The 13,174-nt window shown below is 41.0% G+C and overlaps 1 protein-coding gene and 1 pseudogene across 1 annotated transcript in view; both read left to right on the top strand.

Annotated features, from left to right (window-relative positions):
* KBTBD12 (kelch repeat and BTB domain containing 12) overlaps nucleotides 1–12,881 on the top strand; it is a 73,418-nt gene extending 60,537 nt beyond the window's left edge. Inside the window, exon 6 of the mRNA XM_044252877.1 lies at nucleotides 12,700–12,881. Within this exon, the coding sequence (XP_044108812.1) occupies nucleotides 12,700–12,881 (182 nt within the window). The remainder of the gene's footprint in view (nucleotides 1–12,699) is intronic.
* On the top strand, nucleotides 875–4,763 carry LOC122908421 (annotated as a pseudogene).
* Nucleotides 12,882–13,174: the final 293 nt, after the last annotated feature.

The raw sequence follows: 13,174 nt of genomic DNA on the forward strand, positions 1-13,174 counted from the left end.
GCATGGAGCAGCTACCTGCGAGCTCTGAAACTAAATGGTCATAGGCAGATTGGGGAAGAAAAAACCAGAACTTGCAGTACCAGCAAATCAATGATAAGTTCCCGCAATTGTTTCCCTTGGTACCTGTTGGTTGAGACTCAAAGGCGACCTGAAACCCAGAACTTTGCACCAAGGGTGGACAGAAAGAGCTCTAAGAGAAGCCCTCTACTTCTGTTTCAAAGAACAAGAAAGAGGACCACATGGGTCAGAGGAAGTGGGGGATGTTGTCTTCTTCTTTTTCCATTCTCTCCCACCCCAGTCCTCAGGCAACGCCAGGTGATGACTGACAATAGCAGAGACTGGGCTGACACCCCTTTCTCTTGACCAGGGGACCTTTGGTCCCAAGAATGGGAGGAAAGATCCCATTGCCTTTCTCTCTCGAGCTACTGGCCCTTAGACTTGGAAGCAAACAAATTCAAGGAAAGTGGGCAGCACCATGGGGAATCTAAAGCCCCAGCTTTTGGGATGCCTGGGTGGCTCAGTTGGTTGGACGACTACCTTCGGCTCAGGGCGTGATCCTGGAGTCCCGGGATCAAGTCCCACATCAGGCTCCCAGCTCCATGGGGAGTCTGCTTCGCTCTCTGACCTTCTCCCCTCTCATGCTCTCTCTCACTGTCTCTCTCTCTCTCAAATAAATAAATAAAATCTTAAAAAAAAAAATAAAGCCCCAGCTTTTTAGCCAGAAGACCAAGAAGGGGAATAAGGGAATTCCTACGGGGGGAAAAAGGTGTCAGGAAGATTGAAGGTAGGGACAAGCTCAAGAAAATGATCCCATAGCTTTTGGCTTCTGACTCAGAGGAAGTGAAGGCGCAACTGTCCTCATTTGCCCCAAATCCAGGTTCATCTGACACCAGCCACCTCCACCATGCCCCCTAAGTTCAACCCCATGGATGTCAAAGTCGTATACCTGAGGTGGATGGGTGGGGCGGTCCGTGCCACATCAGCCACCTGGGTCTGTCCCCCAAAAATGTTGGTGATGGCATCAGCAAGGCAAACAGTCATTGGAAGGGTCTAAGGATTACAGTGAAACTGATCATTCAGAACAGAGAGACTCAGAATGAAGTGGTACCTTCTGCCTCTGCCCTGATTGTCAAAGCCCTTAAGGAACTGCCAAGAGACAGAAAGAAGCAGAAAAACATGAAGCACAGTGGAAATATCACTTTTGATGAGATTGTCGACCTTGCCTGACAGATGCAGCACCAAGCTTTAGCCACTAAAGCCACTTAGCTTTAGCCAAGTTCCATCTCCGGAACCACTAAAGAGATCCTGGGGACTGCCCACTCTGTGGGCTGCAATGTTGATGGCCGCCACCTTCATGGCCTCATAGATGACATCAACAGTGGTGCAGTGGAATGCTGGTTAGTTAGAACTGCAGAGGAAAATATTTCAATAAAGGATCATTTGACAACAACAACAACAAAAAAAAATCAATCCCATAAAGTTGGTTATGAATTCCTGGGTTCATACCTCACCTGCACATGGATGGTTTAGTCCTAAATGGTATACTAAAGTCTTTGAGAATTGATCTGAATAGTAATCACTGCCCAGTTCCTGCCTGGCCACTGCATAACAAACACACACACACACACACACACACACACACACAGAGCCCAGTGACACTGTGAGGGCTTTGAACCCTGAGCTGACATCAGGAGCACAGCCCACAAAAGGTAGGTGGGAACTGGTGTTGTACCTCACTGGGTCAGTTTTCTGCTTAGAAAAAAAATCAATATTTTCCATAGGATTTAAACAAGACCCAGAATCATAATATTCACAATGCTTATATATAATTCAAAATTACTTGACATACCAAGAACCAAGAAAATATCAACATCTCACAAGGGAGAAGACAAGACAACATGCCAACTCCGAGATGTCACAAATTTTGAAATAACTAGGCAGATGCTTTAAAGCAGTTATTATAATGGTGCTCCAAGAAGTGACTACTTTTGAAAGGTATATAAAGATAGAAAGTCTCAGTAGAGAAGCAGAAGTAATTAAAAAAAAAAAAAGAAGAAGAACCAAATGGAAATTTTATTTTTTTTAAAATATTTTATTTATTTATTTGTCAGAGAGAGGGAGAGAGAGGGAGCACAGGCAGACAGAGAGGCAGATGCAGAGGCAGAGGGAGAAGCAGGCTCCCTGCTGAACAAGGAGCCCGATGTGGGACTCGATCCCAGGACGCTGGGATTATGACCTGAGCTGAAGGCAGCTGCTTAACCAACTGAGCCACCCAGGCGTCCCAGCAAATGGAAATTTTAGAACAGAAAAACAAAATAACAGATTACTGAATGGACTCAAGATCACAATGGAGAGGACAGGAAAGAATGAAAAGTGAGTGTATTTGAAGACAGATAAAATTATCCAGTCAGAAAAACAAAGAGAAAAAATTGGGGGAAAAAACTGAACAGAGCTTTGGGCACCTATGAGGCAATGCTAAGAGGTCTAATACTCATGTCATGATCCCAGAAGGAAAGAAGAAATATGGGTGAAGAAAAGAAATTTAAAGAATAATGAAAAATTGCCATATTTGACTATGAAATGCACTTATAGAGTCAAGAAACTCAGCAAACTGAAATAAGTCAATCTTTCTGATTGTCTTATTTCAGAATGAGATCTATCATATGATTTCATTCATGTGGAATTTAAGAAACAAAACAGAGGATCATAAGGGAAGGGAGGGAAAATAAAACAAGATGAAATCAGTAAGGGAGACAAACCATAAGAGACTCTTAATCATAGGAAACAAATTGAGGTTGCTGGAGGCAGGGCAGGGGAATGGGGTAAATGGGTGATGGACATTAAGGAGGGCACGTGATATAATGAGCGCTGAGTATTATATAAAACTGATGAATCACTAAACTCTACCTCTGAAACTAATAATACACTATATGTTAATTAATTGAATTTAAATTTAAATAAAGAAACTCAGCGAACTAAAAACAGGATAGGGTGTCTGGGTGGCTCAGTGGGTTAAGCCTCTGCCTTCAGCTCAGGTCATGATCTCAGAGTCCTGGGATCGAGCCCCACATCGGGCTCTCTGCTCAGCAGGGATCCTGTTTCCCCCCCTCTCTCTCTGCCTGCCTCTCTGCCTACTTGTGATCTCTATCTGTCAAATAAATAAAATCTTAAAAAAATAATAATAATAATAAATAAAAATAAAAACAGGATAAACTTGAAAAAACCCACACCCAGACACATCATAACCAAACTTCTAAAAACTAAAGATAAGGAAAAGATCTTGAAGAAGCCAGAGAAGAACAACAGATAACATATGAAGGGAAAGTATTAAAATGAGTGTGAATTTCTCAAGCTAGGTCATAAGGCAATGGAACAAAGCTTTTAAGCTCTGAAAAAAAATAATTATCTGGAATTGAATAAGCAGCAAAAATACCCTTCAGGAATGAAGGCAAAATTAAGATAAAACATTCTCGGATGGGGCGCCTGGGTGGCTCAGTGGGTTAAGCCGCTGCCTGCCTTCGGCTCAGGTCATGATCTCAGGGTCCTGGGATCGAGTCCCATGTCGGGCTCTCTGCTCAGCAGGGAGCCTGCTTCCCTCTCTCTCTCTCTCTCTCTGCCTGCCTCTCCATCTACTTGTGATTTCTCTCTGTCAAATAAATAAATAAAATCTTTAAAAAAAAAAAAAACATTCTCGGATGGAGAAGAACTAAGAGATTTATGGCCAACAGACCTGCCAACAGAAAGTTAAAGAAAATTCCTCAGATCAAAGGCAAATGATTCAGAGAAAGTTGGAACTTCAGGAATCAAGGAAGAGAAACAGAATCCCCAACACCTATTTCATCCATCCACCAACCCATCCCTTCTGGTAACCATCAGTTTGTTCTCTAAAGTTAAGGATTTCTTTGCCTCTCTCTCTCTCTCCCCTTTACTTAAATTCCATACATGAGTGAAATCATGTGATATTTGTCTTTCTCTGACTGACTTATTTCACTTAGTGTAATACTCTTTAGCTCTATCCACGTCATTGCAAATGGCAAGATTTCATTCTTTTTATGGCTAAGTAATATTCCATTACCTATCAATCAACTGATCAATCGATAGATAAATATGGCATCCATCATTGATGAACACTTGAGCTGCTTCCGTATCTTGACTATTGTAAATAATGCTGCTATAAACATAAGAGTACATGTATCCCTTTGGATTAGTGTTCTTGTATTCTTTGGGTAAATACCCAATAGTGTGATTACTGGGTCGCAACCTCCATACTGTTTTCCACAGTGACTGCACCACTTGGTATTCCCACCAACAAAGCACAAGTATTTCTTTTTCTCCACATCCTCTCCAACACCTGTTGTTTCTTGGGTTATTGATTTTAGCCATTCTTACAGGTGTAAGGTGATATTTCATTGAAGTTTTGATTTGCATTTCCCTGGTGAGTGATGTTGAGAATCTTTTCATGTGTCTGTTGGACATCTGGGTGTTTTCTTTGGAGAAATGTCTGTTCATGTCTTCTGCCCATTTTTTAGTTGGAATTTTTGGTTTTGGGGTGTTGAGTCTGGTAAGTTTACATATATATATATGGATTCTACATATTGTAGACTTTTTATTGGATATGTCATTTGCAAATATCTTCTCTCCTTCTGTAGGTTGTCCTTTAATTCATTGATTGTTTCCTTCACTGTGCAGAAACTTTTTATCTTGATGAAGTCCCAATAATTGATTTTTGCTTTTGTTTCCCTTGCCTCAGGCGACATGCTTAGAATGAAGTTGCTATGGTGAATGGTCTGACAGTGTTTTCAGTTTATGGGTTTTATTAAAATTTATTTTAGAGAGAGAGAGAGAGGAAGAGACAGTGAGCACAAGCAGAGAGAGGAGGAGGGGAAGACGTAGAGGGAGAAGCAGACTCCCCACTAACCGGAGAGCCTGACTTGGGGCTCAGTCCCAGGACCTGAGCCAAAGGCAGACACTTAACCTGAGCTCCCAGGTGCCCCATTTTCAGTGTATATTAATGTTATACAGAGAGGACCATTTCCCCAAAGGTAGACATAGGAACTATATGGTAATAAGCTTCCTGTTTTCCACTGGAAATATATTAATTAGTCTGTTATAAATATGTATATTGCAGGACGCCTGGGTGGCTCAGTCATTAGGTGTCTTCCTTCGGCTCAGGTTATGATCCCAAGGTCCTGGGTTTGAGTCACACATTGGGCGCTGTGCTTGGTGGGAAGGCTGCTTCTCCCTTTCCCACTCTCCCTGCTTGTATTCCCTCTCTTGCTGTGTCTCTCTCTGTGTCAGATAAATAAATAAAATCTTTTTTAAAAATATGCATATTGCAATCCTTAGGACAACTACTTAAAAAAAAAAACATAGGGCGCCTGGGTGGCTCAGTGGGTTAAGCCACTGCCTTCGGCTCAGGTCATGATCTCAGGGTCCTGGGATCGAGTCCTGCATCAGGCTCTCTGCTCAGCAGGGGGCCTGCTTCCCCCTCTCTCTCTGCCTGCCTCTCTGCCTACTTGTGATCTCTCTCTGTCAAATAAATAAATAAAATCTTTAAAAAATATATAAGCAGGTGTGGCTAAAAACTGAAGATAAATTAAAATGGGGTATTAAGAATATTCAAATAATTCAAAATGAAGGAAAGGAAAAATTAAGGTACAAAAATAAAAGAAATAATAAAATAGTGACCTAAATCCAACATACCAATATTTACATTAAATACAATGGTCTGTATCGGTTAATTTTGTCTCCTATATCTTCTACTTGTGCTTAAAGAAAGCATAATCCCATTTTTATTTTTTTAAATGTTTGAATAACACATTTTTTTAATTTTATTTGTTTATTTGACACAGAGAGAGAGAGAGAGAGTGCAAGCACAACCACAAGCAGGGACAGCTGGAGGCAGGAAGAAAGGGGGAACCAGGCTCCCTGCTTAGGGAGGCTCAATCCCAGGACCCTGAGATCATGACCTGAGCTGAAGGAAGATGCTTATCTGACTGAGTCACCCAGGTGCCCCATAATCCCATTTTTTAAAATGACGTCTTCCTCTTGGGAAAATAAAAGTCAAAAAATTTCTTGAAAGAATAATTTCCTATCTTAACTCCTACATGCAAATTTAAGCATACAACACATTCTATATTTCTCATAAATAATCCCAGGATACTTAGTAGGAGTTCATTTACAATCCATTATGTTGAATAAAAATTATCCCTTGATCAAAAGAGGCTTTACTTTATCCATTCCTTCAACTTGGTGGAAAATATAAAATCTTTGATCAACTCATTGAATTTATACACAAAGACTGTAACTATGTAACATGATTTTGTAATTACACTGAAATCTCTAGAGGGCCATAAAGAGCCATTGCTCTCCCTTTCACATCCTTTGCAGATAGACAACTACATATACTCAGCCATTCATTTGTTTCTTTTTTGCCATTTTGAATGAACTCTTGGCCTCCTCCACCAGCCGAGGCCATTAGCTACTGGTTATGCCTTTTTGCGACACTCATGATCCTCCTCTTCCTGCGTGAGTCAGGGGCATTTAAAGGCCCCTTTCACTGGCCATCCTGGAGAATATAGGTAACACCCCTCAGCTGGGGACAAACCAACTTGGCCTGGGGTCCATTATTCATTCTATAATTGATTATTTATTCACATGTCCATTCATTCAAAATGAAATCGAATTTGAGATGGCTATTAGAGAGGCATATTCCACAATAAGATAGAAATTAAAATAAATTGGGAAAATGAATGGAGGGAAAATAAAGATAGAAAAGCAAGATGAGGCGACGTTGTTACATAAAAGTGCCTAAAGGTCTTTTTCATTGGCGATCTATGGACTGCTATCTTATCTCTGAGGTCACTAGAGGCCAGAGCAGAAAAGAGAGATGTCCTGTTTGCAGTGTCCTCAAAGGAAGAACAAACCACGGTTTAGAAGGTACATATCTTCTAAACGTGGGAGAAACTTCTCCCCACAGCCTCATTTAGAGTTGTGGAAAATGCCCTCAATAGTACTCTTATAATGAATAAAATAGCAGTTAACATTTCACAGAAGAGCAAGTCAAAGGGAAACAATTCTACAGAGGACAAAAAATATCCTAAGACTTTGGGTTTTTCACTAGTCTGATTGAATTCAAGGATGACATTTAGACTGAAGTCTCCTTCTCCAATTTTTCCACAGAAGGACCTTCAACATGGGAGAGCACCCCCTAAAACACCTGGGGGTACAGCCCAAGGCAGTCTACCTCACATATGGAGTTCCTTTGCCATATCATCATTTACTTCAAAAAAAAAATGTGAATTTTTTATACTTCATGTAAAATGGTGTTTTAAATTGCTTACTACTGGAGGTGTCAGGATGCAGGGAGAGCTTCCTAACTCCTTCAATAATTAAGATGCTGTTGCATTAAGTGTGTCTATTTTTGGAAAATTAACTGCCTTGAAAAAAGCTGACACTGAGTTCAGCCTCCAGTTTCTTGCCCCTTCTTAGTCTCGTAATGTTTCCAGAACCCAAACTCACATAATTAGGTAAACACAAATGCCAACCACTGATTCCTCGCTTTATGAGCTCCGTTCGTAAAAATTTAGGACAGCGTTCAGGATGGCCCCACATAGGCCTGAGGTGCTGCCACATGATTCTGGGTGACAACTGTGGTGGGGTCCGCACTCTTCCTGAGAATTCAAGTCTCCACAGTCAGACCTGTGTTCTAGTACACTATCTCAGAGCTTTCATACTCAAGAAAACTCTCAGGGCCCCTGGGTGGCTCAGTACATTGAGCATCTGCCTTCTACTCGGGTCATGATCCCAGGATACCGGGATCAAGCCCTACCTCGGGCTCTCCGCTCAGTGGGGAGTCTGCTTCTCCCTCTGTCTCTCACCCCACTTGTGCTCTATTTCTCTCTCTCTCTCTCAAATAAAAACATATAATATTTAAAAATAAATAAAACTCACTGGTTGGCCTCTTTGCCACTGAGGCTATAATTTTCATTCCATGTAAATAAAGTAACAGATTTCTAGAAATCTGTTAGATTAATGGATTAGTGGATTAATATGTTAGATTAGTGTCTTAATATGTTAGAAAGCATAGATGGCTTTTAAAAAATGTCTCCCAGGGGCACCTGAGTGGCATAGTTGGTTAAGCATCTGACTCTTGCTTTCAACTCAGGTCATGATCTCAGGTTTCTGGGATCAAGTCTCACATTGGGCTCTGCACTGGGCATGGAGTCAGCTTGAGGATTCTCTCTCTCCTCCCTCTTCCTCTGCCCCTCCCCGCCAGATGTTCACTCTCTTTCAAATAAATAAATCTTTTTTAAAAATGTCTCCCCAATAAACACTGAAATGAGCAGAAGGAAGCAAAATTAGTGAAGAAAACTGTTTACTCTGAAATTGTAAAAGGGCCCAGCCTGCATTAATTTGAATAAGGACACCAGAAGCCTTCCCCAGCTAAAACAAAGCAAAACAAAAACAGTTAGCGGGTGTGGCAATAGTAAAAGATGCATTCCAAGATGATGGCAGTAACGAAGATGGAAAAGGCTGTTCCATCTCCATAGGATTAACAAGCAAGAAGATAGAACACCTGTACTGGACATCTGTCAGGTTTTTCCACACTGGCAGCCTTTCTAGAAGTAGTGTCCATAGCCACAGTAGCCAGCCATGGGAAGGAGCCATGGCAGTGCTCTACCCTGTCAGAGCCTCCTGCCAAACCTCCAGCTCTCCTCAATCTGTTGAGCTCTCTTCCTTCCAATAAATCCCCATTTTGCTAAAGCCCACCCTAATTGGTTTCTGCTGTTGCTACCAAGAACCTTAACCAATACAACAGGCATGGCCCTTTTGCATTTAATGACTTTGAAATATATAAAACAGAAACTTCTACAAATCATAAGATAAAAGGATAAATCCACAAAAATTGCATGGACTTTAAGATACTGTTCTCAGAAATTGATAGATCAAAGAGATATTTTAAAAAACTGAAACAAAAAGAGATTTAGAGCTTTGTGTTAATTCAAGCTAATACAATTAAATAAGAGTTCAAAATCAGTTCTTCAGTCTCACTAGCTACATTTTGAATTATTCAATACCATATGTGTCTAATGGTTGCTGTATTGCACAGCATGGATTATATGACATTTCCTTCATCACAGAAAGTTTAGCTAGACAGAGTTGTTGTAAATAAAATGTGATAAAGGGGTGCCTGGGTGGCTCAGTGGGTTAAGCCTCTGCCTTCTGCTCAGGTCATAACCCTGGAGTCCTGGCATCGAGCCCCGCATCAGACTCTCTGCTCAGTGGGGAGCCTGCTTCCCCCTCCCCCTCTGCCTGCCTCTCTGCCTACTTGTGATCTCTCTCTCCCTCTCTGTCTCTGCCAAATAAGTAAATTTTTTTAAAAATCTTTTAAAAAAAGAAAGAAAGAAAGAAAGAAAATGTGATAAACACACGTGTATGCACCAGGGACTGTTACTCAATCATTAAAAGGAAAGAAATCCTGCCCATTTGCAACAAGGATGAACCTGGAAGACAATATGCTAAATGAAATAATCTGGACACACACAAATAAACCCCAAATACTATACCATCTCACTTATATGTGCAATCTAAAATAGTCAATTTCACAGAGGTGGAGTGTGGAATGGTAGTTGCCAGGGACTTCAGGTAGAGGGAATGGTGACGGTTGTCAAAGGCTAAAAACTTTCAGTTATAAGATGAGTAAGTTCTGAAAATGCATAGCATGATGACTATAGTTAACAACATGTATCATACACTTGAAATTTGCTTTAGTGTTCTCACCACACACATGCACATACACACACACACACACACACACACACACACACAAAGGTAACTACGTGGGGTTATGGATCTGTTAATTAGCGTGATTCTGGTATTCATTTCACAATGTGTACCATAAACAGAGACAGTTTTTGTCAATCAACTTCAGGAAAGCTGGAAAAAAGCGAATCTTTATTTTCATACCTAATTTTGGTTTTGTAATTTTGTAATATTTCCTTAAAGAGAATCACCAAATTTGTATAAGGTTTACACCCCACTTATTGGTCTCATCAACAAGCTGTGAAAAATACAGTGATACCATGATGTCCTCCTTGATTCAACAGCTTAGTAGTTATGAGCAAGGGTCTTGAGGGCCACACATCTGGATGTATTTTGTGGTTCTGCCGCTTCTAATGTAGCTACAGCATTCAATTGCTGTAAGTTTTTCCTAACCTATAAAACTGGAATAACAATAGTACCTGCTTGCAGGCTTACTGTGTGGATGATATAACATAATGCCTGAAATGCAACTAGCACATTAGACACAGTACACAGTATGCATAGAATGAATAGCTACTCTTACTATTTTATGGTGTTTGGGGAGTGAAAATTCTTTCAGAAAAGGCAGGTGAAAAAAGACATTTTCAAGGAAACAACATGCTAGACCTCTTACAAATATACTTGAGGCACAAGAGAAGTATCTTAGATGAACTCTAAGATGCAAGAAATAATGAAGAGCAATGAAGTATAAATGTGTGGGTTAATTCTGAATGAGCATTTACTGTATAAAACAATAATGATAATGTCTTGCAGAGCTGAAAGATATATAGAATTAAAATGCACATCAACAATAGCTAATACATCAGGATGACAGTAAATATAATTAAACTATTATAAAGCCCTCCAAGAAGAGGGTCAAGTATTGATTATGTTTAGGTCTTTATAAGTTAATTATGCATGTTTTACTTTTTAGAATAACCACCAAAAAAATATAAACAGGGATTATATCTTCTAAATCAATAGAGAGAAGGAAATGGAATGATTAAAAAATACTTGACCAAACCAAAAGTTGGCATTAAAGGAGAAAAGAAAGAATAAGTAAGATAGGGACAATCCACAAATGAGGCAGTAGATTTAAACCAAAATATATGAGTAATTGCATTAAATGTAAACAGACTAAATGCTCCAGGTTAAAAGATGAAGATCATTAGAGTGGTTCTTAAAAATCCTACTTTTCAGAATTTATAATATCAGTCAAGAGAATGCTGATGGAGCGGCACCTGGGTAGCTCAGTTGGTTGAGTGACTGCTTCAGCTCAGGTCATGATCCCAGGGTCCTGGCATCGAGTCCTGCATTGGGCTTCCTGCTCTGCGGGTGAGCCTGCTTTTCCCTCTCCCTCTGCTTGCCACTCTCCCTGCTTGTGCTCTCTCTCTCTCTCTGTCAAATAAATAAAATCTTAAAGAGAAAAAAAAAAATGCTGACGGAACTTATCCTAGAGTACAAGGATCACTCATAATAATAAATTTATAAATGGTAAAATTTATATGTTCTTAATAACAGACTCAAAATGTGTAGACTAAAAATTGACGGTACTAAAGGGAAAAACAGACAAATCCACAATCTAAGTGAGATATTTTAACACAGTTCCCTCAGTAACTGGAAGAATAAGCCCACAAACATCCATAAATACACAGGAGGGTTGACTAACATGACCCAATGAATGCACATGGAACACTGCACCAACAACTACAAAATAACCATCATTTGCAAGCATGCGTGGATCATTTTCAAAAATTGACTTTAATATGCCAGGATTGGGCACTTATGCATACATTATCTCCTCTGATCATCATAAAATTGTGAAATAATCATCTAGGCTGGAAATCCTCCAGACTCACTCTGCCCCATTCTCTGTCATGCTCTATGTCCTGTGAAGTTGACAAATACTGGTGCATTCACAGATGTCTTTCTCCTCTAGCTTCTGGTTGAGTCCATCCAGTGGGAGCCAAGAACAGAGACTGTTGGTTAAAAGGAGGGTAGAGTCAGGGAATTTACTGTCCCTGCCCCCTCCCTGTGGGCTTGCTGAGGATGGCTGCTCCATCTTCCCTGCCTACGTCAGCTCCTGGCAGGCTGCACTCTTTAGACAGCTGCCCTCTCCAAGCCCAGTACCCATTCCTCCCCTTGCTGCCTCTCAGGTCTAAGGGTGGTAATGGCTGTTCTTTACAGTGGGTCTTCCTGAGCCCTGTCCGCACCCTTCCAACGGTCCCTTCACTAAATTCTCTTCAAATTACTCAGCTAGAGTGTGCCATCTATTTCCTGCAAGAACCTTGGGCTGAGTATTAGCATCCCCATCTGCCTTTAAGGAAACATAAGCTCAGGGAGGCCAGCAACTCACACACGGTTACCAGCTGTATCTCCCCTCTAGGTATAGAAATAAGGGCAATTCCATCCCTAGCTCCCATAATCAATTACTAAATTTGGACAACAGTATGCCCTATTAATATGTCAATTATTAAAATAATTTTGGGGGATGCCTGGGTGGCTCAGTGGGTTGAAGCTTCTGCCTTTGGCTCAGGTCATGATCCCGGAGTCCTGGGATCGAGCCCTGCATCGGGCTCTCTGCTCAGCGGGAAGCCTGCTTCCCCACCCCCTCTGTCTGCCTCTCTGCCTCCTTGTAATCTCTGCCTGTCAAATAAATAAATAAAATCTTTAAAATAATAATAATAATTTTTAATGTGCATTATAACATGGCCTTTTTTAGTTTCTTAAACGTTAGGGACACCGTGTCTTCCATTGAAAGTATGTTTGTTCAGTTGTTTGTTCATGAATTTTTGGTGCTTGATGCCTTTTAGAGGGTATTTTCCAATAGAGTAAAGATAACCTCTGAATTTCAGACCTCATGACATTTTGTCTTCCTACTTTGCTATTTTTCAGATCGACATGAGGTTATCTCCAAAGAAATACTGGAGCTGGACCCATGGGAGAACCAATGGAATGTTGTAGCCATCAATGTCCTCATGCATGACAGTTATGATGTTTGTCTGGTGGCCAGGATGAACCCCCGAGACCTCATCCCCCCACCTTCAGATCTGGTGGAAGAAGGCCATGAACACTGAGGTCAGTATTTGCTGTAGGACCTCCTGCTGTGTCTAACACGGGAGGCACTAGGAATGGAGAAAGCCCGCAGTCACCAGCCAGTCACCCTGAACATGTGTGTTTTTTGCATAGTGGTCCATGTGCAAAGCAGTGTGTGCTGGATATTATGATAGGGACCTGCAGTTGGCTAGCATGGACAAAATATTACAAGGTCAAATGTGGCAACAGCACAGGAAGAACACAGGATAAGTGCCATAGGAATCAAGGGATGCAGGGACCTCACACTGCTGGGGACTCAAGGACAGCATTGCCA

Source organism: Neovison vison, chromosome 6 (genome assembly GCF_020171115.1).
Source record: "Neovison vison isolate M4711 chromosome 6, ASM_NN_V1, whole genome shotgun sequence".
Classification (NCBI taxonomy): Eukaryota; Metazoa; Chordata; class Mammalia; order Carnivora; family Mustelidae; genus Neogale; species Neogale vison.